The sequence below is a fragment of the Dipodomys merriami genome, unplaced genomic scaffold, assembly GCF_024711535.1.
Source record: "Dipodomys merriami isolate MVZ:Mamm:240054 unplaced genomic scaffold, mDipMer1.0.p SCAF_30, whole genome shotgun sequence".
NCBI lineage: Eukaryota > Metazoa > Chordata > Mammalia > Rodentia > Heteromyidae > Dipodomys > Dipodomys merriami.
This window is the reverse complement of record NW_027204493.1, coordinates 4,734,477-4,761,413: the sequence shown is the minus strand read 5'-3', so window position 1 is coordinate 4,761,413 and position 26,937 is coordinate 4,734,477. Positions and strand designations below refer to the sequence as shown.

Genomic DNA, 26,937 nt, shown 5'->3' with positions numbered 1-26,937 from the left:
ATGCTGGCAATGATTGAGGGATGGTAGAGAAATAATCCTCACCCACTGTTTGTGGGAATATAAATTAATCCAGCCACTAAGGAATCAGTATAGTTTCTCCAGAATTCTAAAAGAAGAACCACAACACAATTCATCTGTACGACTCTTTGGCATGTATTTGAAGGAATGTAAGTCAATGTTGAATAAAGTTAGCTGTATAACCACATTTATAGCAGCTACTATTCACAATTTATCTAAGTTACAGAATCAGCCTATGTGTCCATCAGCAGGTAAATAAAGAAAATGTGGTCAGTGAGTGTGATTGAGATTTATTGTATGCATGGAGAGAAATTTCATGAAGTTGGGTTGGGGAGTCTGTGGCTCAAATACCACAGCACTAGCCTGGAGTAAAAAAAACAACTCAGGGACAGCACACAGACCCTGAGTTCAAGCCCTAAGACTGGCAAACACACACACACACACACACACACACACACACACACACACACACACACACACACACACACACACACACACACACACACACACACACCATATATATATAGAGAGAGAGAGAGAGAGAGAGAGAAAGAGAGAGAGGAGCAGAAAGGTCAGTGAAGCTAGAAAAGAGTGAATAGAAAGGAAGTTGAAAGGCATATATCCAAAGAGATTGGTGGAGACCAAGTTATACAATGCTATACAGGCCAATGAAGTGACTTGGGTTTCTTTACAATGTGACTGGAAGAAGAAATGTGATAGGAGGTTTAGAGGAGGAAAGTGACAAGATTTGATATTTTTTTTATGTCTTTTCTGTGTTGGTACTGGGGATCAAATCCAAGATGTTGCACTTCCTAGGCAAGGACTTTGCCACTGAGCTACATCCCAACCCTGATATGCATATTTTAAAGTTTGGCTGACACTGGTGATCAGAAGAATAAACCTTATTTCTTTTTACTAATGAAAATCTTTGGCTGGATACAGTGGCTCATATCCGTAAATTCATGCTACTATTGAGGCCCACACCAAGGAGGATCATGACTCCAAACTAACCAGGGCAAAAACTCAGCAAGATCTCAGTAAGTTAATCAGTAAGTCAGGTATGATGTTATGTGCAGTCAGCTATACAGGTGGCATAGGTGGGAAGACCATGATCCGAGGCCCGGCAAAAACATGAGACTCTATCAAAAAATAAATAAAGCCAAATTGCATAGTACAGTGCCTAAGAAGCACCAGACTCTAAATTCAAATACAGTATCACCAAAACAGAACAACCAAAAAAAAATCTTAAATTAGGAAGTATCTATACTTAGAATCTCGACTATACAGACATCTATTTTTATCCTATCAGATATCTTATCCTATACAGACATCTGTTACATAAAAAGATTTAACATAAACTGTGGAAATATTTTAATTTTTAATTTTTTATTATCTTAATATTTTAAAATAAAAACAACATATAAGTAATATTCTAGCATTACTCTCAATTTCCAATTCACCTGTTTCAATTTATAGGAAACATTTATCAGATTTTGAGGCCAAGTGTGGTAAAACACACCTAATAATACAAGCACTCCAGGAAGGATCTTAAGTGCAAGGCCAGTTTGGACTAAATAGTGAGAATCTGCCTCAAAAAGGAAAAGTTGTTTGTTTCCTTCCACTGTACACAGGAAATGAAAATGTATTCTTGCCAAAAATGTCTCTTCTGCCCCCTAGTGCCCATTACAGAGCATGAAGTCCTTCACACGTGGGAAATGTAGAAACACATTCACAGAATTTTGGAACAGATCTTATAGCATCCTCTGCTGACAATATTTAGCAGGTGTAATTAAATTCCTCTGTCTTAAATAGTATTCTCTGTTGAAGTTAAAATAAGCTTCCTCACATGGTTTTTTTTTTAACTTTTCTTCTTATGAGTATGTGCTATTGGTATATGCTCTAGTTACTCTGGAGGCTGACAGGAAGATGTTGACTTGAGACAAGCACTGAAGAAAAAAAAATTGAGAATCTATGTCAAAACTAATCAGCAGCCAAGATGCCAGTGGCTCACACCTGTAATCCTAGTTATTCAGGAAGCTGAGATCTTAGGATCATGGTTCAAAGTCCAGGCAGGAACGTCTGTGAGACTCATATCTCCAATTAACCACCAGAAAACCAGAAGTGAGGCTGTGGCTCAAAGTGGTAGAACACTAGCCTTGAGCTGAAGAGTTCAAGGATAGTACCCAGGCCCAGAATTCATCACCCACGACTGACAAAAAAAAAAAAAAAAAAAACTAATCAGCAATGGCTCAAGTAAAACAGCCTCAGAACAGCAAATGAGAAGCCCTGGTGTTCAAACATGAAAGACTTCAATTCCTAGTTAGCATCAATTAAAACTGATTACTAATCAGTAATAATGAGAATGAAAATGATAAAAACAGCAATTTTGTGTGGTAACGTACTAATCCCTATGTTCAGTGTTTCCATGAATGTTTTCATTCTCACATCAACTCCTAAAAACTAAGATGTTTTGCTCACATTTAATTCTTCAACTTTCAACATGAAAAAAAGAGACTGACTAGTGCTGGTGGCTGGCAATGACCAAAGCCAAGAGGACGAAAAGCCTCATCCCCAAGACAGAATCATAGTGGTGGTCCAAGCATGGACTCCACCACAGAACATGCCAGCCAGGGAATCAGAAAATGTACATGGAAAACAAGTGTGCATAACTGAAAACACACACACACACACACACACACACACACACACACACACACACAAGTGTGCATAACTGAAAACACACACACACACACACACACACACATACACACACCTGTTATATCCAGTCTTTAGTTACAGCCATAGAAATCCAACTTAAAATGTTTTGTAGTACTGGAAAACAGGTGAGTCAAAGATGTTGGAATTCCTCAATAATTCCAACTTTAATTACAAGCTACATCCTTCTTCAACTTAAAAAAAAGTTATGTACAAATACAAATGTTTTCAAATAATTTTTCACCTCTTTTCCTAGATACTTCGAATATGAAGTTTTGTTTACTCTGTTCCACAAAAATAATTACAAGTCACACGTTATATTTGTAGGACAAATTTGCTACCCTTGTAGGTAAATAAAACTAGAACAAATCATGTTAAGTGAGGTAAGCCAAGCTCAGAGAGACAAACAGCACATGTTCTTTGACAAGTAGAAGTTAGATTTAAAACAAGCTGGAATATGACAAATTACACAGGATTGTAGATACTCACATACAGTGAGACCAAAAGAGTATAAACTTAGGAAAGAATCACAAAGGTGCAATGCCTAAGCACCATTTCATTTATATAAAGTAATATACATACTGAAATGAACTCCTAAAAAAAAAAAAACTTTTTAAATGTTTTTTTCTTTTTCTGATGATTCTGTATTCTTTACCTTTTATACAGCATATTAATGTACATATCTGTGGGAGGGTGGAGGGAGAACGCAGATTCTGAGGAAAAGGGGTGAAAAAGTGCAGCAGTGGAGCGCACTGGACATTGATGCAAGTGAACTATACAACTTGTGGGTAGAGATGGGAGGGAGGGAAGGAGGGAAGGAATGGGAGAAAATGTACAAGAGGAGGGCTGGGAAGGTGGCTCAGTGATAGAGCGCTTGCCTTGCATGCTCGAGGCCCTGGGTTCGATTCCTCAGCACCACGTAAGCAAAAAGAAAAAAAAAGCCGGAAGTGGCACTGTGGCTCAAGTGGTAGAGCGCTAGCCTTGAGCTGAAGAGCTGAGGGACAGCGCCCAGGCCCAGAGTTCAGGCCCCATGACCGGACCCAAAAAAAAAAAAAAAAAAAAGAAAATGTACAAGAGGAAACGTACTCACTACCTGACCCATGTAAATGTAACTTCTCTGTATATCACCTCTATAATAACAATAAAGTGAATTTTAAAATAACAATAATAATATACTAATATGTACTGTGGTAATTTTCTTTCCAATTTCAAAGCTTTTTTTTTTTTTTTTTTGTCTGTTGTGGGGCTTGAACTCTGGGTCTGGGTGCTATCCCTCAGCTCTTCAGCTCAAAGCTAGTGCTCTACCTCTTGAGCCACTGTGCCACTTCTGGTTTTCTGAGTGGTTTACTGGAGATACAAATCTCTCGGACTTTCCTGCCCGGGCTGGCTTTGAACCGCAATCCTCAGATCTCAGCCTCTTGAGTAGCTAGGATTACAGGCAATGCCCAGCTTCAAAGCTTATTTTTAAAAGTCCTGTGATAATCACTAGACACTATGTTGAAAATGAAGTATAAGGGTTGGGAAGCTGGCTCAGTGGTAGAGCGCTTGCATTGCATGCATGAGGCCCTGGGTTCGATTCCTCAGCACCACATAAGCAAAAAGAAAAAACCCAGAAGTGGCACTGTGGCTCAAGTGATAGAGCGCTAGCCTTGAGCTGAAGAGCTGAGGGACAGAGCGCAGGCCCAGGCCCAGAGTTCAGGCCCCACGATCGGACACAAAAAAAAAAAAAAGAAAAGAAAATGAAGTATACAGCTTGTGGGTGGTGATGTCAATTAAAGTGTCAATTAAAATCGATCAATAATCAGTAATAATGAGAATGACAACATGAATCATTTCATTCTCACATCAACTCCTGAAAACAAAGAGGTTTTGTTAACATTTAATTCTTCAACTTTCCCTATGAATGAGAAAAAGAGATTGTCTACTACAGGTTGCGGGCATTATCTGGACTTAGGGGGAAGAGGGGAAGGGATGATTTATGTAACTATAACCCTCTGTATCCCACTTTCATAACAAAATTTTAAATTTAAAAAAAAATTTTAAATCTTGTGACAAGGAACTATGATCTAAATAATGTAATTAACCTCAGTTTACCCAAGGGTAACCCTAATGATTATTAAATTAGTATGTAGCTGAATTGTAAGATTATCTAAGACAAGGCATATAAAATAGGTATCATGGAAACAGATGTTTTCTTACATTCTTACACTCACTTCTTCTGTTCCCTTCTCTATCTCTATGTTGTATTTCCCATATAAAAAACTAAGGACCAACATTATCATCAAGAAAAAATATAATCAGCTGGGTGCCAGCAGCTCACACCTGTAGTTCTAGCTACTCAGGAGGCTGAGATCTGAGGGTTGCAGCTCAAAGCCAACCCAGGCAGAAAAATCCCTGTGGAGACTCTTATCACCCATTCACCACTCAAAAACTGGAAGTAGAGCTGTAGCTCAAAGTGGGAGAGCACTAGCCTTGAGCAAACAAGAGCTCAGCACCCAGGCCCTGAGTTCAAGCCCATGACTGAGAAAAATGAAAAAAGAAAAAATATAATCCAATGTCATAAAATTAAGATTTTGATTTTGAAAACCAAAATTTTCCATTCCACCTAAATATTACCTCTGTTGCACTAGACAGCTTAACTGCTGTATCTTTAATCCACAAGTCTCTGCACTTGGTCATTACATACGATAACAAGAGTCAGAGAAGTTAAGACAAGTCCACATTTCATGATATAACAAGTGCAACAATTTAACTCTGCTGCAAAGACAGAAACCAAGCCTAGAAAGAGAACATGCAGCTGGCATCTGAAGAGGTTAACTTAAATGAAAAGGCATCTGAAATGGTTTATGGAAAAGCAGCATTAAAACTGTGATCAACATCAATTCAAAAAGGCAGATGTCCTATCTCAGAGAGAATTAACAAGCAAAAGGGATTGGTGGTCTGATAAACTTATCAACCAGATCTTCTACATTATCATTATCAATATTATACTATTCAGATAAAAAAGTGACACATTCTGGAAGACTTTTTTGCAGTTTTTCTGTTGTGTACTGGAAGCTTTTTGCTTTTGTTTTCAGGTAGGGTTTTATATTCTTGCCTGAGGACCCCTCTCCTGTCTAGGCCTCCCAGACAACTGAACTACAGACACACCATACCATACCCAGCTTCTTGGCTATAAATGGTTCTCACCAACTATTTTAATTGGGCTAGTTTCAAACCACAATCCTCCTAATCTCTATCTCCTAAAGTAGCTAGAGTTACACAAGTGCACTACCATGCTCCACTAGTTCCAGGTTTGCTTTGTGTTTTGTTTTCCCTACTGTACTGGAATTTGAACTCAGGACCTCCTATTTCCTAAGCAGGTACTCTATCACTTACTAAGTGAGCTTGTTTTTTAGATTAGGTCATTATAACTTTTGCTTCCTAATTTCTTTTCCCAAGTGGCTGTGGTTACAAATGTGAAGTGCTACATCTGGCTTGAAAATATATTATGCACTACTTTTTGAACTAGTGCTAATTGGGAAATAAACTATATACTTAGTACTAGATACAAAGGAAGAAGGTAAAACCTCCCCTAAAATAATACACCACCAAGTACAGTATAATTACAATAGCCCCAATAAAAAGTTGGTGTCCCTATGTCAATAAATACATCAGGTATGTTTGTGTACATCTGTAATAATCCAGGTTGCATGAGAGGCACATAGGAAAGGATCTCAGTCCCAGGTTTGTAGCTTTTTAGTTCCTTTAGGTACTACCTAGGAGTAGTAGATCAGGCTCATAGAGTAGTTCTATTATTTTAAGGAAACTTCATACTCATTTCCATCATAGTTATACTTCCAACAATGTATAAAGGTTGTCTCTTCCATACTATCATCCTTGCCAGAATTCATGTAGTTCTGACTTGCCTTTCCTCGATGGTCAAGGATGTTGAATATTTCTTCATATATTTATTAGTCATTTATTCCTCTTCCTCTGAAAACTGTTCAATTATTGTGCGCATCTATGGATTCGTTATTTGTTCTTTTGGTTGTGTGTGTGTGTGTGTGTGTGTGTGTGTGTGTGTGTGTGTGTGTGTGTGTGTGTGTGTGTGTGTGTGTGTGTGTGTGTGTGTGTGTGTGTGTGTGTGTGTGTGTGTGTGTGTGTGTGTGTGTGTGTGTGTGTGTGTGTGTGTGTGTGTGTGTGTGTGTTCTAGGGCTTGAACTCAGGGCTGAGTGCTGTCCACTATAACATTTGAGCCACAGCTCTATTTTTAGCTTTTGGTGGTTAATTGGAGGTAAGAGACCTTCCTGCCCAGGCTGGCTTCAAACCAAAATCCTCAGATTAGATCTCAGCCTCCTGAGTAGCTAGCATTACAGGCCTGAGTCACTGTCACCCGACTGGCTTTTAATTTTTTTAATTCTTTATATAGTCTACATGCTAATCACAACAGGTGCAAAGATTTTCTGCAATTTCACTTTTTCAATCCTGGCTATTTCTTGACCTATTACACTACTATTCAGAAAGTTGTTATCTATGCTTGTATCTTGAAGTGTCTCTCCATAGTTTCAAAGATTCAATATTACTGTCATTGATCCATTACACATGGATTTTTGTACAGGGTAAGAGAGAATCTAGTTTCATTCTTCTAAGATGGAAGTTCTGCCAGCATCGTTTTGTTGAAGAGGCTGTCTTTTTCCTTTGTATGTTTCTAGTGCCTTTGTCAAAAATCAGACAGCTACAGATTTCTGGGACCTCTATACTTATTCTATTGGTCTATGTGTCTGTGTTTGTGTGGTATCATGCTGTTTTACTTCCTATGGCTCTGCAGTATAATTTGAATTGGTTATTTTAATACCTCTACTATTGCTTTTTCTGACCAAAACTGTTTTGGCTATTTACGTCTTTTGAGTTTTCATATGAATTTTTGGATTTTGGATTTCAAGTTGTATGAAATATGTCAATGGAATTTTGAGATTGTACTGAATCTGTAGATTGCTTTCAATAATATAGCAATTTAAACAATATTATGACAATCCAGGAATATGAGTTCTTTCCATATTCTAATGTATCCAATTCCTTTCTTCACTTATTTTTTCCTTTCTTCAGAACTTTTTAGTTTGTCTTTCACCAACTTGTTCACTGCCAGCTATTTCATTCTCTAAGGCTACTATGAAGAGGACTGAGTTCCTGATTTCTTTCTTAGTGGGGTCAGTGGGTTCATTACTAGTATAATGGATGTTTTTGCTTTTCAATTCTAGAGTTTGAGCTCTGGATTTCACACTTGTTAAAGCCTCTAGCCTTTTTGCTCTGGTTAATTTTGAGATAAAATCTTGTTTACACGTCCTCCCAAAGTTTAAATGACAAGCGCAAGCCACCATGCCCAGCTTCAGTGAAGAGGATGTCTCCCGAACTTTTGCCCAAGTTGGACACTAACCATGGCTTCCTGATTCCCACCCATTAAGTAGCTAGGTGTGAGCCACTGACACCTGTTCATTTTCTTCTTTTCAAGAAACAATATTTTGTAAGCAATATCTATATACTTGAGTATTCACAAAACATGGAACATAAAGATAACTATCCATGGAAGTAAATTAATGTATGATCCCAGCTAAAATCAAGTTAAATGTCATAATAGGATGAGAAGAAGGACATCAGAATTACCTTTGGAATCTTTTGTTTGTACAATAGTCATAGTAGGTAAGGCAGAATCTACCCAGCTCTACTGATCTGATCTCCAAAGTGCAGAACCTAACCATACGTATTTTTTAATTATACCAAAGATAATTCTTGGATTTAGATTAAGAAACATTGGTTTAAAGAAGTTCTATTCTAGCCGTGAGCCAGTGGCTTACACCTGTAATCCTAGCTACTCAGGAGGCTGAGATATAAGGATTGCAGTTCAAAGCCAGCCTGGGAAAGAAAGTCCATGAGATTCTTATCTCCAATTAACCCAGGCCCTGAGTTCAAGCCCCATGACTGACAAAAAAAAAGTTATATTCTCACTCAGAACTTAGAAAGGCCTGAGGCTTCCATTGATCAAATATCAATCCACACCATCTGAAAACTAAAAGCCCTCATTTAAGTTCAGTGTAACTTCTTCAAATCTAGGAAGACTTTTGCAAAGCTATCCTCACATTACCAAATTTTTAAGCTATCTGCTTTACCTACCATCTCTCTATCCTTTGAAATGCTAGCTATGCTATAAATCAGAAAAAAATAGAAGGAAAAAACGTGATAGAAATAAAGATTCCCCACTCTCATTCTGTGTCCCCTTCTAAAGGTTTCAGCTAACAATACTAATAAGCTTTGCATTAGTATTGTATATGCACTTTTAAAATTGAGTTAGTTCACATCACAAAACAGCCTTACCCACATAATTTTAGTAGCATTTTCTTTTCACTTTGTTTAAAAGTAGACCAGCCTCCAAAAACAAGTATATACAAATCCTATAAAAGCCAGAAAATCCAGTCTCCTCATATACTTGATTAGCAGCTATGAATGGCTAACATAAACTGTCTTCTGCTCCATCCATACCTAGTCCTACTTTAACTTTTCTATACGGCCACACTTTAGGTTTAATCACATTTCAGTTCCAAGTCAAAGGCCTGATCTTTATGAAATCTGAATCTGAATTTGTAACATATCTTTGTTACTTCAAAACACTTCTTACACTCAATATGATCTATCCCAACAATGTAGAACAAAATGTAACCTCTAAGGCTCAAATTCTACTCCTCCTCCAAGTATTTCTTCACACCTGTGGCTTTGATCTCATCGACCTCATCTTCCCACTAGCAAGAAAACCCAGCCATGAACTAGTCACATGACATGTCACCAACATAACTGTGCTTACATATATTTGGGCCTCACTATAGCAATGTTTTGCCTGCTTTCAGTTTTTCTCCATCTGTTCTGTTTGCCAGTCTCCTTGTCTCTTATCAAAAGCCAATCTGCCTCACATTTTGCAGACTTCTAATGTCCAGAATTGTGAGAAAATAAATTTCCATTGTTTAATTTACCCAATTTTGTTTCTTCCTTGTTTGTAAAATACCTTCTGCTATATTCCCACAGAGCTATTTCCTCTTGCCTTGGGAGGAGAGGGGAAGTACACATTTTAAGGTGTCTCAAATGATAAGGACATTAATTCTATGGGATCAGGGTCTTAGGACCTTGTTTACTTGTTTAGCCTTAACTTCTTAGAAGCCTCATCTCCAAATACTGTAGTTCAGTGTGTGAATTTTGACCAAACACCAACATTCAGTCCATTTACAAAATACAGTCTCACAATTCATAGTACTCTGGAAATTACCTAAAACAATTAAGCACATCTTCCTCACAGTTCTACAGCAGTTAATGTACATTCTTGTGGCCTAGACATCTGTTTTAATTATCAATGTATGCTTACAAATAAAATTCCAAATGAGGGTTCTACACATGTCCAATGTATCAAACTTATTTGTATTACTCAAATCTATATTTCGTACTAATTTATCTTAGTTTATCTCTGAGCTTCCAATTGTGATTGTGCAGTTGTCCTGTTCTTGTAATTCTACCATGTTTTACTTTAGACACTGAAATTCTGTATTTAATACATCGAGTTTTAAAACTGCCTAACATTTCTATAGAGTAAATAGTTCTAGTTAGTATGTCACTCTTAAAACTAATTAAAACTATAATGCTAAGATTACTTTGCTTGTTACTGGCACACACACAAAAAGATTATTTTGCTATCAATTTTCTATCAACAGCTAACTTTTGGTATTTTTCTGCAATATATAATTTTTTACCAGTAATGGGATTTGAACACAAGGTTTCCTATTTGCTTAGCACTCATTTCAACCACACACACAGCTATATACATGTATTCTATTCCTTTACTTTCAATCTTTCTGTTTAATATTATTAAACAGGTAATAATACTAAACTTAATAATTTAATTCAATCAAAGAAAGTGGCAAATTTAGCCTGTTTCCATCTATTTTGAATACTGATATAATTAGATTTGTTCCAACTATCTTATTTTGTAGTATCCAAGTCAAAGATCTGATCTTTATGAAATGTGAATCTGAATTAGGAACATATCTTTGTTACTTCTAAACACTTCCTACACATGATATGACTTACCCCAACAATGCACAACAAAACATAATTTTGTAGTGTCCAAGATTTTCTATTTCCTCCTTTTTTGCCTTTTACTGGAATGGCTGAATTTTCATTGATAGCATATCAAGAGAAGTGAGAAAGAAAATAAAAGGGTGAGTTATCTGCTGGCTAGCCACTTACAGCTATAATCCTAGTCATGAAGTGGCTGAAATCAGGAGAATCTTGGTTTCAGACCAGCCTAGGCAAAAAAGTTTGTGAGTACCCATCTCAACAGAAAAAATTCATTGTATTGGTACACATGTGTCATCCCAGCTATGGCAGGAATTGTGTAGGAGGACTGAGATCCAGGCTGGGCTGAGATCCAAGCTGGCCTTGGAAAGAAGTCAGAAAACTACTAAAAATTACCAGAGCAAAAATGCTTAAGACTTGGCCCAGTGGCAGAGTAAATGCCTAGCATTTCAGGATTGCAAGACCTGAATTTAAGCCTCATTATTGTAATAAATAAATAAATAAATGATGCCTCTTCAGTACAGAACATAAAGCAATAACATAAACAATTAGGGGAGGGGACCTAATTCCATGTTACAGTGTCTGTAGAACATGCACAAGCTAGGTTCAATCCACATCACCACAAAAATAAATACATTAAATAAATAAGTCTAAGCTGGGTACCGGGTGGCTCACGGCTATAATCCTAGCTACTCAGGAGGCTGAGATCTGAGGATCATGGTTCAAAGCCAGCCCGGGCAGGAAAGTCTGTGAGACTCTTATCTCCAATAAACTACTAGAAAACCGGAAGTGGCGCTGTGGCTCAAATGATAGAGAGCTCCCCTTGAGCTGAAGAGCGAAGGGAGAATGCCCAAGCCCAGAGTTCAAGCCCCACACTGACAAAAATAAAAATAAAAAATGAATAAATAAATAAGTCTAAACAATAAAATCAACAAAAGATGTATCTTTATGTGTGTGGCACTTCCAAACAATACATGTTTATAAAGTGTGTTTTCTGTTGGTATTTTTTTTCTTTGCTGTAACCACTGTTAAGTGTTAAGACTATACATATAAAGCTGGGTGCCAATGGTGCACACCTGTAACTCTAGTTACATAAAGGATGAGATCTGAGCACTGTAGTTCCAAGCCAGACTTGGCAGGAAAGCCAATTAACCACCAAAAAAAGCAAAAACTGGAACTACAGCTAAGGTGGTAGAGTGCTCAAAAAAGCTCAGGGACATTGTCCACGCCCTAAATGCAAGCTCTAGTACAGATACAAGAAAACATATACATATATATATGTAAACTTCAGTTACTATATTTTACTTTTAGTATTAATCTCTTAATTTGGGGAATTTCCAGTTATAAGGTATGTATCAATCATACTCATGAACACATTTTTAATAGTTCAGAATCATGAATGTTTACTTTGAACCTAATTTTGTAAATCAATCCCTGCCATATATATGCTTCTGCATTTAAATAGCAAAATAACAATAAATAATTATAAACACACAAAAAAATTTCAATTGTGCTTTTGATAAAAGCCAGAAGAAAAAAAAGAAGGTAGATGAATCTGGCAAAAGAATTCAAAAAGCAATTAAGTCTAAAGCAATAAAATTCTAAAGTAATAGATTCTCTAATGGTAATTTTACCATAAGTTAGCCATTCTCTCTGATTTTCCCAGAAGAAAACTTTGAAAGTTTTAACCAAATAGAAAATGATGCTTTTGCCGGGCGCTGGTGGCTCACAACTGTAATCCTAGCTACTCAGGAGGCTGAGATCTGAGGATCGCGGTTCAAAGCCAGCCAGGGCAGGAAAGACCGTGAGACTCCTATCTCCAATAAACCACCAGAAAACCGGAAGTGGCGCTGTAGCTCAAGTGGTAGAGCGCTCGCCTTGAGCTGAAGAGCTGAGGGACAGCGCCCAGGCCCAGAGTTCAAGCCCCACGACCGACCAAAAAAAAAAAAGAAAATGATGCTTTTTTTTTTTTTGGTCGGTTGTGAGGACTGAACTCTGGGCCTGCTGTCCCTCAGTTCTTCAGCTCAAGGCTAGCTTTTTCTGCTTATGTGGTGCTAAGGAATAGAACCCAGGGATTTATGTGTGCAAGGCAAGCACTCTACCACTGAGCCACCTTCCCAGACCCATGATGCATTTTTATAATAGAGATTTTAGTGAAAATATTTCAGTGAAAGATATTTAAAAGGTACAATTAATCTTGAGAGGGAAAAAAAAACAGCCAACATTGAGATTTTTTTAATTTATTATAAAACAAGATATTTAATGAGATCAGCCAACTTAACCTTGTTTTGCTTCCTTATATACACACACAAGTAAGCACATGAACACACATACACTGGCATACATACACACACACAAATCCCTATTATTTTATAGGAAAGAAAGATTTACAAAATTTAAATTAAAAGCTTTATTTAGTCAGCTCTAAACAAACATAAATTGACAAGTTTCATATCCTGAACACTGAATAGAAATATTCTTGTTCAAGAATTCTAATTTTAAGCTGGGCACTGGTGGCTCATACTTGTAATCCTAACTACTTAGGAGGCTGAGATCTGATGATCACAGTTCAGGGCCAGCCTGGCAGAAAAGTCCATGAGGGATTTACCTCTAATTAACCACAAAAAGCCAGAAGTGGAACTATGGCTGTAGTAGGGCACTAGCCTTGGATATAAAAGCTCAAGGACAGCAACTAGGCCCCAGGACTGGCACCCATGCCCCAGGACTGGCACATAAAAAGACATTTTTCCAGCTGGTCATCAGTGGCTCACACCTATAATCCTAACTACTCAGGAGACTAAGATCTGAGGATCACAGTTTGAAACCAGCCCCAGAAGGCAAATCTTTGAGATTCTTATCTCCAATTAACCACCAAAAAAACTGAAGTGGAGCTATGGTTCAGGTAGCAGAGCACTAGCCCTGAGCAAAAAGAACTCAGGAATGACTATGAGCTCAAGACCCAGGACCAACACTCAAAAAAAGCCATTTTTTTCTTACCTTTGTTTTTATTAATTTCTTATTTTACTATTGAAAATAAGTTGTTACATAAGGAAAGTAAAAGGTTGACGGTTGTATTTTTGTCAGTACTATCAGGCACTATATCACTTGAACCACTCCTCCAGCCCAGAGGAGGAAAGTGTTTAATATAGGTATCACATACACGAAGTACCACATTTTTTTCCTTTTACTAATTTGGAGGTCATACATCTTTGTTTTTTTTCTGTTGTTTTTTTTTTGGGGGGGTCCAGTTGTGGGGCCTGAACTCTGGGCCTGGGCGCTGTCCTTCAGCTCTTTAGCTCAAGGCTAGCACTCTACCACTTGAGCCACAGCATCACTTCCGGCTTTTTTTCTTATGTGATGCTGAGGAATCGAGCATGCAAGGCAAGTGCTCTACCACTGAGCCACCTTCCCAGCCCATATATCTTATTTCTATGCTTTAATCATAACTGGCTTAATGACCTTAAACACAATTTTGTTGTTGTTGTTGATTTTGTTGGTCATCGGGCTTGAACTCTGGGCCTCATTGCTCTCCCTCAGCCCTTTAGCTCAAGGCAAGTCCTCTACCGCTTGAGCCAAGCACCACTTCCAAATCCAACCAAAGAAAAAAAGGGTTGGGAAGGTGGCTCAGTGATAGAGTGCTTGCCTTGCATGCATGAGGCCCTGGGTTCAATTCCTCAGCACCACAAAAGCAAAAAAAGTCAGAAGTTGTACTGTGGATCAAGTGGTAGAGCACTATCCTTGAGCTGAAGAGCTGAAGGACAGAACCCAGGCCCAGAGTTCAAGCCCCACAACCAACAAAAAAAACATCTCACAGACTTTCCTGCCTGGACTGGATTTGAACCCTGATCCTCAGATCTCAGCCTCCTGAGTAGCTAGGATTACAGGCATGAGCCACTGGCACCCGGCTTGACCTTAAACATAAATTTAACTAATATCCCAACAAACCTCCCAAATTAAAGGGCGTAAAAAGAAACTCTGACCTTATTCTACAATCTTCCACTTTATTCTTACTAACTTTAGATCTACTTTGTTTTAATGTATTCCTAAATTTATTCATTGTAGCTTATATGTATATACTTAATGCATAAGTTTAATAAGTTTTATTAATCGCTTCCTCTCTTCATTTACTTATCTATTTATTAATTACTTGCTTACTTACTCACTTATTTACTTATTTGACAGTCTTGGACCTTTGCCAGGCAGGTACTCTACCATCTGAGACACGCCAGTTTTTGCTTTCATTATTTTGAGACTAGGGTATTGATTTTGCCAGCTTGGCCTGGACCAAAATCCTCCTATTTACACTTCACATATAACTTGGAAGACAAGCCTGTACCACTGAACCAGATTTTGTTGGCTCTGATGGTCTCACAAATTTTTGCCCAAACTGGCCTTGAGCTGTGGATAATCCTGATGCTTATACTGAGTAGCGAGGATTAATTACAGATGTGGGCTTCCATTTACTGTTTTTGAGTTATACTTCCTTCTTCATAAGGTTCTTTTAAACAAGTGCTGTCAGGCTTTGGGGGTTTTGTCTTTTAATTTCATTCAACTCATGATTAACAACTAGCAGAACACTGATCTCTATACTACTTTATAGACAATATTACTCTAAATTCTTACATTACCACTAAATACTTACTTCCTCTTCATCATCATCTTCATCATCATCATCATCATCATCATCATCATCTCCTTCTTCACCAAGAGGTGGAGGTAAAGGACCAAGGATATTCTCTTCCATAAGATTACTTGATTCTCCTACCACTTTAGGGGGCAAAGGAGGGCCAATTAACTCATCATCAGAAGAATCAGAACTGTCTTCACTTTCACTGCTGCTTGTATCCCTGAAAACATAAAAACAGAAACTCTTTGCTTCTGTTGATTTACTCTTTGCCTTTCAAGTGAAAGGAAATCTTGCCACTCCTTTTTTTTTTTAATCAGTCTGTCATAGGCCTGGGCTCTGTCCCTCAGCTCTTCAGCTCAAGGCAAGAGCTCTACCACTTGAGCCATTGTGCCACTTCTAGCTTTCTGGTGGTTAATTGGCCAGGCTGGCTCTGAACTATCATCCTCAGATCTCAGTCTCCTGAGTAGCTGGGAAATGAGCCACTGGAACCCAGTTTGCCTCTCCTTTTAATAAGTTTAAGTTTGTAATTCAAATATTAAATATATAATTCAGGTTTTAATTTTATATTAAGCTAAAAAAAAAAAAAAACTTTAGCCAGGTGTCAGTGGCTCAATGCCTATATCCAAGCTACTCAGGAGGCTGAGATCTGAGGATTGCAGTTCAAAGCCAGCTTAGGCAGAAAAGTCCATGAGACTCTTATCTCCAATAAACTACTCAGAAAAAGCTGGAAGTGGTGCTGTGGCTCAAGTGGTAAAGCACTAGGTTTGAACACAAAGAGGCTCAGGGACAGTATCTAAGCCCTGAGTTCAAGCCTCAGGATAGCCCCCCCCATAAAAAAAAACATATTTAACTAGTTATCATACTCATACATAACTTAAAGTCAAAGATAGTATCATAACAAATACATGTTAAAGGCTCATTAAATCATTATCACTTATAAAAAGACAGAAGAGCCAGATACCAGAGTCTGACACCTGTAATCACAGCTAATCAAGAGGCTGAGACCTAACAATCACAGTTAAAAGCCAATGCAAGCAGACAAATCCAATATACTAGCAAAAGAGGCAAGAAGTAGTATGGCTCAGGTAGTAAAAGCCAGCTTTGAATAAAAAAGCTAAGGAAGACTGAAGGTCTTAGTTCAAGCCTCAATAGGGGCACAAAAAGAAATACAAAAAGCAGAAGAAAAGAGTATTATTAGAATATTCATATTATTAGAACATTAATAAACTATTATAATAGAAAAACTTTGAAACACTAGGCCCATATAGTGAAAGTAACTGATATAATGAATGCCTCTACTAAGTATATTTAAACCCAATCACAATCCAACAAAAAAGCTGAAGTAAAATTACTCTGGGTTGTTTTTTTTTTTTTTGGTCGGAGGCCTGAACTCTGGGCCTGGGCGCTATCCCTCAGCTCTTAAGCTCAAGGCTAGCACTCTACCACTTGAGCCACAGTGCCACTTCTGGCTTTTTCTGCTTATGTGGTGCTGAGGAATCAAACCCAGGGCCTCATGCATACAAGACAAGCACTCTATCACTGAGCCACCTTCCCAGCCCTACAATTAACTCTTAAACAATCATTTTTTATTATCTTTAAGTGGATAAATCAAGAAAATAAGACAAAAATGAAAAAATATTACTCTTAAAATGTTTCAATACATATTCTAAAATTAAAACTAGTGCTTAGTGCTTATTCAAGTTTGTCAAGATTAAATGTATCTTAACTTACTCTAGGGCACATCATATGGAGAGACAGAGAGGAGAGAGAGAGGGGAGAAAGGGAGAGAGAGGGGGCAGAGAGTGCATGCGTGCGTGCGTGCGTGTGTGTGTGTGTGTGTTGGTATTGAAGCTTGAACTCAGCCTGAGAGCTGTACCTGAGTTTTTATGCTCAAGGCTACTTCTCAAGACTCAAGGCTAGTTCTCAAGACTCAGCCTGAGAGCTGTACCTGAGGTTTTTGTTTTGTTTTGTTTTTGTTTTTTGTCGGTCGTGGGGCTTGAACTCTGGGCTTGGGCACAGCTCAAGGTGAGCACTCTACCACTTGAGCTACAGCACCACTTCCTGTACCTGAGTTTTTATGCTCAAGGCTAGTTCTCAAGACTTGAGCCACAGCTCCACTTCCAGCTTTTTGGTGGTTATTTGGAGAGAAAAGTTTCACAGACTATTCTGCCTAATATGGCTTCAAACCTTGATCTTCTGATCTCAGCCCCCTGAGTATCTAGACTTACAAGCATAAGCCATAGGCACCTGGCTTATACAAGCTTTTTATTAGAACTTCTGCCTAAACTGTGTTTAGAAGATCTAGAAAATGATACCATAATCAAAACTTTTAGAGAAAAATTATTTACCTTGATGGCTTTGAACAATCTCTGACTGCATTTGAGCCTGATGGTGTTGGTTCAATATCTTCATTTTGTCTTCTTAATTCTTTCTCTCTGTTCATTTCTTCCTCTTTTTCTCTTGCTTCTAAAAATATATTTTTAAGTTTCCAACAATTAGAGACTTCAAAATTAGTGTTGATCTGAAAATTAACCCTCTCTCTCTCTCTCTCTCACACACACACAACACACACACACACACACACACACACACACACACACACACACACACACACACACACACACACACACACACACACACACACACACACACACACACACACACACACACACACACACACACACACACACACACACAAGACTTAAGTGTGTTTAACACAGCCGGGTGCCAGTGGCTCGGGCCTGTTATCCTAACTACTCAGGAGGCTGAGATCTGAGGATCGTGGTTCAAAGCCAGCCCGGGCAGAAAGTCCGTGAAACTCTTATCTCCAATAAACCACCAGAAAACCGGAAGTGGCGCTGTGGCTCAAGTAGTAGAGCACTCACCTTGAGCTGAAGAGCTGAAGGACGCACCTAGGCCCAGAGTTCAAATCCCATGACCGACAAAAAAAAAGAATTTTCTCTAGGGGTAGCATTGTACTTCAGTCAGTGCCGGGTTCTTTTGTGCCCAGAGAAGGTGTTAAGTTTGATTCCAAGACAAAATGTACTGTCCTATAAATGGCTGTTTTTAGAAAGTACTTGCTATATTATACTGGCTAGGAAGATATAATGGGAAGTCCATTGGATGTATATTTTATTAATAAACAGAAATAATCAACAGTTCTCCTTTCCTGACTATATGATCATCTTTGAATATGACACTTTAAACTTCTAGGTCAGGTGTTAGTGGCTCAAACCTATAATTCTAGCTATTCAGGAAGTTGAGATCTAAGGATAGCAGTTTGAAACCTGGGGAATAAAGTCCATGATATTCCAATTCACCACCAAAAAGCCAGGAGTGAAGCTGTGTCTAAAGTGGTAGAGTGCCTTGAGTGAAAAAGTTGAGGGAGTGCCCAGGTGTAGAGTTCAAGCCCTAGTACTGGGTTCAATTCCTCAGTACCACATAAACAGAAAAAGTCAGAAGTGGTGCTGTGGCTCAAGTGGTAGAGGACTAGCCTTGAGCAAGGAGAGGCTCAAGGACAGTGTCCAGGATCTGAGTTCAAGCTGCAGGACTGGCAAAGAAAAAAGAAAAAAAAGTAAAATAAGCCAACAAGCATCTTATATAACTTATATATATATAATATATATATATATATATATATAGTATATGCCTTATTTAAAAAAAAAAAACTGGCTTCTCTGTTTAAAGGGTTATAAACTATGCCCTTTACTGTTTGTTTTTACAAAAGACTATTCAGAAACCATGACCAGATCATTAAAATTTCTCATTGGAGGATAACAGTACAAATCACTTGTCTCATTTTAATGAGACATTCTAATGAAGAATCTCTTAATTCTTGTATAAAAAATTGTGCTTCCACTATCAAGAATTTAGTCATTTCAAATAATGTCACCTCCTGCTTCACTAGAGCAATAAAAAAAAAAGTAGGGAAAAAGAAACTGTAAAAAAAATTTTTTATCATTATGGGCTAACACAAAAAAAAGCTGAACAGAATTCAGCAAATTTTAAGTACCCTGTGAGAGTCAACAGCTTCATTCTTTTTTTTTTTTCTTTTTCTTTTTTGGTCAGTCATGGGGCCTGAACTCTAGGCCTGGGCGCTGTCCCTCAGCTCTTCAGTTGAAGGCTAGCACTCTACCATTTGAGTGTCAGCCCTACTTCCAGCTTTTTCTGCTTATGTGGTGCTGAGGAATCAAACACAGGGCCTCATGCATGCAAGGCAAACATTCTACCGCTGAGCCACCCTCCCTGCCCCAACAGCTTCATTCTTAACCAATGTAAAGCCAAGTACAATGAAAATAGTTCTTTTTGCTCTTACCTTTACAAGAGTACAGTAACTTGATCCCAACATCTTTTATGTTCCCAAACAAATTGAAAGGGAAATGTAACCCAGGCAAAAAGTAAGCCAAAAGACCGCATAGACAAAAGTCAAGTAGAAGATAAGATTTATTGCCAGCAGAGCTCACAAGGCCAAGTTCTCATGGGGAAAGGGAGAAAATGGCACAGTGTGGCTCCTTGGAGGCTTTTATATCATCGGGGACCAGAAATGGGAGATGCCTCACCTACTGCGCAGGCATGGCCAACTAGGCCAGAAAGTAGGTCTATGGGAAGTGGGAGTTTCCTTACACACATCATTTCATTTTATTTTATTTTATTTTGGCCGGCCATGGGGCTTGAACTCTGGGTATCTGGGTGCTGTCCCTCAGCTCTTCAGCTCAAGGCTAGCATCCTACCACTTGAGCCACAGCGCTACTTCTGGCTTTTTCTGCTCATGTGGTGCTAAGGAATTGAACCCAGGGCCTAATACATGCAGGCAAGCAGTCTACCACTGAGCCACCTTCCCAGACTCTTATTTTATTTTTATTGTTGGTCATGGGGCTTGAACTCTGGGCCTGGACACTGTCCCTCAGCTCTTCAGCTCAAGCTAAGAGCCACAGAGACACTTCTGGTTTTCTGGTGATTAACTGGAGATAAAGAATCTCCTGGACTTTCCTGCCTGGGCTGGCTTTGAACAGCAATCCTCAGATCTCAGCCTCCTAAGTAGATAGGATTACAGGTGTGAGCCACCAGCCTTTCAGGCTCCATTATTTTTCCATCAGATTAGCATCCTCTATTTTCAAATACTTATTAGTTTCAGATAAGCATTTCTGTAAAAAGCAACTATATGCCCACATCCACAAATCAGCCAACGACAAATGCTGGAGGGGATGTGGAGAAAGAGGAACGCTATTACACTGCTGGTGGGAATGTACACTCATACAACCACTTTGGAAAGCAGTCTGGAGGGTCCTTAGAAAGCTAAAGATTGACCTCCCTTACGACCCAGTCATACCACTTCTAGGCATCTACCCTGAACAACAGGAACCAATATACAAGGACACGTGCACCTCCATGTTTATTGCAGCACTGTTCACAATAGCTAGGATATGGAAACAACCCAGATGCCCCACCACAGATGAATGGATCCAAAAATTGTGGTATCTATACACAATGGAGTATTATGCAGCCATTATAAATGACAAAATAATGGCATTTGCAGGGAAATGGATGGAGCTAGAAGGAATCATGTTGAGCGAGGTAAGCCTAGAGCGAAGGGACAAACGGTACATGGTCTCCCTGATAAGTGGATGCTAAATCCAAAATGTTAGGTGATACTTAAGAAACAAAGAACTCCCACTCTCATCTGGTCAAACCACTACTAAATATCCCCATGCTGCTGACCACATGTATGGTGTATAACATGTGAACACTGTTATATGTTATAGATTGTGATAGACAATTTGCTCCAGGAAAGTTAGAATGAACTTGTGAATTTAAATGAGCATCATTATTCCACAATACTGTGAAATTCCAGAAATTATGTAATCACTTAATCACAATCAAAAAAAAAAGAACCTCGGGGAAAGTAGGGAGGGAAGGGATAGTAGGGGGAAAACAATGGAGGGGGTAACAATGTTCAAGAGGAAGTATACTCATTACCTCACTCATGTAACTGTAACCCTCTGTATAGCATCTTTACAATAAAAAAAAAAAAAAGCATACTACATGGATGCAACTTTTACCAATGTTAAGAGCAAACTATCCACACTAACATGTCTCATTTTATCTATCATTCACACAAACTTCAGCTTCAAATGAATTTAGTTAGCACCTGAAAATTTCAGACTCAATCACTATAGCAAATTCTTTTTTTTTTTTTGGGTCCGGTCGTGGGGCCTGAACTCTGGGCCTGGGCGCTGTCCCTCAGCTCTTCAGCTCAAGGCTAGCGCTCTACCACTTGAGCCACAGAGCCACTTTGGCTTTTTTCTTTTTGCTTATGTGGTGCTGAGGAATCGAACCCAGGGCCTCATGCATGCAAGGCAAGCGCTCTACCACTGAGCCACCTTCCCAGCCCCAACTATAGCAAATTCTTAACTAGGAATAAGATAAAATGTAAAGATGGTAAAATTACTAAAACTGTTATGTTTTCTAACCACAATATCCTTACATTTTAAATCCTTAAAACTTAAATCTTGTTAAAATGTTTCATTTCATTTTATTTATAACAATTTATGGGACTATCACTTTCATAAACTAATCTTAAGTCCATTCAATGACAAAGAATACTAAGTAAAAACAGCAGAGCACCAGTGGTTCATACCTGTAATCCTAGCTACTCATGAGGCTGAGATCTGAGGATCAAGGTTCAAAGCCAGCCCAGGCAGGAAAGTCCTGAGACTCTTAACTCCAATAAGCCACCAGAAAACTGAAAGTGGCACAGTGGCTCAAGTGGGAGACCACTCGCCTTGAGCTAAAGAGATCAGGGACAGCGCCCAGACCCGGAGTTGAAGCCCCATGACTGACCAAAAACAAACAAACAAAAAAGAAATAAAAGAAAGGTATTCAGTTAGGCATAGGCCTATTTCACACCTGTACTCCACTGGATTTTTTTTTTTTTTTTTTGTCAGTTGCAGGGCTTGAACTCCGGGCATTGGGCATTGATGCTTGCACTAACTACTCAGCAGGGTGAGAACAAGATGATCACAGTTCAAGCATACCGTGAGCAAAAAGATCTTGAGAGCCTAATTTAATAAGAATTGTGTGTTACTGAGAAGCAGTCATACATACTCACAAAAAAATCAAGTTTTCTACACTATCTGAGTCAACAGATGGTTGTGTATACAGCTCTGAGAGACATCACTAGCACGGCCACTGGTTTTGCTATAAGCAGGAAAGAAAAACATGAGATGACAGACAAAGTCAAGAGAAGAGAAACTAATACTTTAACTGAGAAGTGTATTTAATTCTAAAAAAAAAAGCATGTTCACAGAACACACTATATAAATCTTATCCTACATATATACAAATTTTAGGATTTTTTTTTAATCCTCCATATCTGCTTCAACTGGAACCAGCACATATGATCTTTCACCAATTTTGAAAAATGTTTTTCTGGCTTGTAACTGTCAATGTGCCTCTGTAAACTTTACACATACTTAAGTTTAAAAAAAAAATCTTACCCAATGTTTTCCGACTTCTTTCCACAGCTGTTCTTCGAGTTTGCTCAAACATTGCTTCCAAGTCAAATGTGCGAGCTTTTTTCCCTAAAACAGGAAGAAGTGGTAGACTATGATTACCTTAGAAAAAGCTGACAAAAATCTTTTTTTTTTTCTTTTTGGGTCCGGTCATGGGGCCTGAACTCTGGGCCTGGGCGCTGTCCTTCAGCTCTTCAGCTCAAGGCTAGTACTCTACCACTTGAGCCACAGCGCCACTTCCGGCTTTTTTCTTTTTGCTTACATGGTGCTGAGGAATGGAACTCAGGGCCTCAGGCATGCAAGGCAAGCGCTCTACCACTGAGCCACCTTCCCAGCCCGACAAAAATCTTTAGATATGCAATACTTAACAACTAATGTAAGACTACTCCATTTGCCAATTTTATAACATTCTTCAAGATAATCATAAAATACTAAGGAAGAAAGCAGAGATTACAGAGAATTTTTATGACATTCTCATTACTAAGTATTGGCTGAATATTCCTTACCCAAAATGCTTAATACCAAAACAAGCAGATTTCAGAAATGTTTGCATTTGGGAATATTTACACAGATTTTTTTTTACTGAAACACAAAAATTTTAATTAATTTATTGTTAATATAGAGGTGATGCACAGATGGATTAGAATTACATGAGTCAGGTAATGACTACACTTCCTTTCATAGTGTCTTCTATTCCCTCATTCTCTCAGTCTCTCCCTCCTATGTCCAGTAAGCTCCATTGCTGCCCATTTTCACCCTTTTTCCCTTGAGTTCTGTGCCCTCCACCCCACTCTCCTAAAGATAAATATGTGAATACACCAGACAAAAGGTAAAGACAGAATCATCAAAGACTAAAAAAAAAAGTCTTTTATTTCTATATCTTGGAATTCATTTTAATATATATATATATATATATATATATATATATATATATATAACTTTATATAAATCTGAAGAGACATTTAGGCATTGTGCCTTTGTGTTTCTCTCCTAAGAGTATCCTCTATTGGTCTCATTGTGTGTATCTAGAGAACATGTGCTGTTTGTCTCTCTGAGCTTGGCTTACCTCATGATTTGTTCTAGTTCCATCCATTTCCCTGCAAATGACATTTTTTTCTTCCAAATGGATGTATAAAATTCCATTGTAGGGGGCTGGGAAGGTGGCTCAGTGGTAGAGCGCTTGCCTTGCATGCATGAGGCCCTGGGTTCGATTCCTCAGCACCACATAAGCAAAAAGAAAAAAGCTGGAAGTGGCACTGTGGCTCAAGTGGTAGAGCGCTAGCCTTGAGCTGAAGAGCTGAGGGACAGCGCCCAGGCCCCAGAGTTCAGGCCCCACGACTGGACCCAAAAAAAAGGAAAAAAATTCCATTGTATACAGGTACCACATTTTTTGGATTCACTCATCTATTGTGGGGCATCTGGGCTGTTTCCATATCTTGGCTATTGTGAACAGTGCAGCAATGAACATAGATGTGCAGGTTTCCTTATTATATCCTGGCTCATGATGTTCAGGGTAGATACCTAGGAATGGTATGGCTGGGTCACAGGGAAGGTCTATGTTTAGTTTATTGAGGAACCTCCAGACGTTTTCTAGAATGATTAGACTAGTTTATATTCCCACAGAAGTGCAGTAGAGTTCCTTTTTTCCCACATCACCACCAACATTTGTTCTTGTTTGAATTCACAACGTTGGCCAATCCTACTGGGATGAGATGGAATCTCAGAATTGTTTTGATTTACATTTCCTTTATGGCCAGGGATGATGAGCATTTCCTTATGTGTTTCTTTGCCATTCTTACCTCCTCTTCTAAGAAGTGTCTCTTTAGCTCCCTTGTCTATTTAGTGATTGGTCTATTAGGTTTGGAAAGGGTTAGTTTCTTGAGCTCCTTGTAAGTATTGGATATTAGGCTTTTGTGTAATATATTGCTGGTAAAGATCGTTTTCAGTTGTTTGGCTGTCTTTCTAGTTTAGTAATTATGTCCTTAACTGTGCAGAACTCACTTTGATGAGAACTCACTTACTTGTCAATTCTCATCCTAGCTGTTGTGTCCCTGGGACTCTATTCAAAAGTTTCTACCTATAAATTCTAACATTTCTAACTTTTTTGTTTTTAAGACAATCATTTTGCTATGAGGCCCAGGATGGCTGTGTACTCACAACAACCTTGCCTCAGGCCCCTGAGTTTGATACCACAATGGTACATAGCTGTCTGAAATTCAAAACTTTTTGAGTCACTCAAAGTTACAAATTCAAGCCCGGCACTGGTGGCTGCCTGTAATCTTAGCTACTCAGGAGGCTAAGATCTGAGGATCCCCATCAAAACCAGCCCTGGCAGGAATGTATATGAGACTCTCATATACATTCAACCACCAGAAAGCCGGAAGTGGCACTGTGGCTCAAGTGGTAGAGCTCTCACCTTAAGCTGAAGAGGTCTGGGATAGCACCCAGGTCCAGAGTTCAAGCCCCACAACCGAAGGGGAAAAAAAATTACATATCAGATTTTTTTATTTTTTTTATTTTTGTCAATCCTGGGTCTTGAATTCAGGGCCTGGGCACTGTCTCTACGCTTCTTTTGCTCAAGGCTAGCACTCTACCAATTGAGCCACAGCACCACTTCCAGCCTTTTCTGTTTATGTGGTACAGAGAAATCGAACCCAGGGCTTTATGCATGTTAGTTAAGAACGCTACCACTAAGCCACATTCCCAATCCCAAATTTATAATTTTTAATTAGTAGTGCTTAAATTCTTCCAGTGACCAACCAACTTCCTTTTTTTCCCAATCAACCTTCTTAATCAACCTTTTCTAATTTATCTAAATCCCCACCCCTTTAAACAACCCTAGTACCTTAACTAAGCAGAACAGAGGATATCCCTACCTTAAGGCCTGAGGCCTGAAAAAAATAAAAAGTTCCACTACATGGAACAGGGACTTTGTAGTTTAAAATGTGAAGACTACATTAGTTGGCCCATTCTAATCAGAGAACTTAATTATTATAGCAGAAGTCACACAGATTCAGAGCATGAGAACGATTTAAGGCAGCTCAGTTGGTTTGAATCTGAAGGAGGGAAGATGAGAGTAATGCAAATATCCTAAGGCGCTAAGGGACAGCCAGAGAGGAAAATACCTCACCCTGTAACAAACCGTGTTGAGCACAGAGACAGATTCCTTCTCTTGGCTTCTCCATCTCCCATGTCCCTCTTTCCTCCCCCTTCCCCCTCTCTTCTCCCTCCAGGGATCATTTGTAGCAAAAGGACCACCTCTTCGAGGACTCGAGGACTCAAAGCAATCAATCCTGGTCTCAAAGTGTCCCCTAAGTGAACTGGCTTCAACAGATAGGCACTACAGGTAAGAACTACAAGGTTTACGCGCAGCTAGAGAGATGCGGAGGGGTCAGCAGGTGCAGTTAAGCCACCCCGGGCTCCCGCCGGCGCTTAAACCTCGCCAAAGGGTCCACCACTCACCGAACCCCGTGAAGCCCATGGTGACGGCCAGCTGCGGGTCGGGCCCCGACGCGTCCGAACCTGGCACTATCAAGACAAGGAAAGAGCATCCGTTAGTGCGGCGTCTCGGCTCCGCCACGCACGGCCCGCCCGCGGGGCTCACCTCAAGGAGAACCTACCTTCGCCGGACGCCGGCGGCTCCATGACTCTCGGGAGTGCGGAACGCCCAGCAAAAGCAGTCCACACCACAGCTTCAGCTTCCCGGCAAACCTGAACGGAAGTGTCGCCGCTGAGCGTCGGCGTCCCGCCAAGAACGGCGCCCTCCGCGAAAGAAACTGAGGCTTCCGGAAGGCCGCCGCCCTAGCGGTTGGGCGGGGAAGTGCTGGCGAGGCCGCCCAGGCCTCCCAATTCAATCCAGTAGAGAGAAAACTAAACTGCATTTTCTCTAAATTCTTGCGTTTTTAAGGTACTTTCTCTGCCAAGGCGATAGTTCTACAATTCTAAAGAGATTTTTCCCTTTTTGTCCTTCTT

At 39.3% G+C, this 26,937-nt stretch overlaps 1 protein-coding gene across 2 annotated transcripts in view; it reads right to left on the bottom strand.

Annotated features, from left to right (window-relative positions):
• Wdr70 (WD repeat domain 70) overlaps positions 1-26,719 on the bottom strand; it is a 214,400-nt gene extending 187,681 nt beyond the window's left edge. Inside the window, exons 1-5 of one of the 2 annotated variants that reach the window (XM_070041066.1) lie at positions 26,586-26,719; positions 26,428-26,493; positions 22,951-23,034; positions 17,803-17,920; positions 15,470-15,674 (exon numbers count right to left, since the gene is read on the bottom strand). In XM_070041066.1, coding sequence (XP_069897167.1) covers positions 15,470-15,674; positions 17,803-17,920; positions 22,951-23,034; positions 26,428-26,493; positions 26,586-26,610 — 498 coding nt within the window. In that variant the 5' untranslated portion in view covers positions 26,611-26,719. Of the gene's footprint in view, positions 1-15,469; positions 15,675-17,802; positions 17,921-22,950; positions 23,035-26,427; positions 26,494-26,585 lie in introns of those variants that run through there. The other variant, XM_070041067.1, reaches the window with a different exon arrangement.
• Between the last annotated feature and the right edge of the window lie 218 nt (positions 26,720-26,937).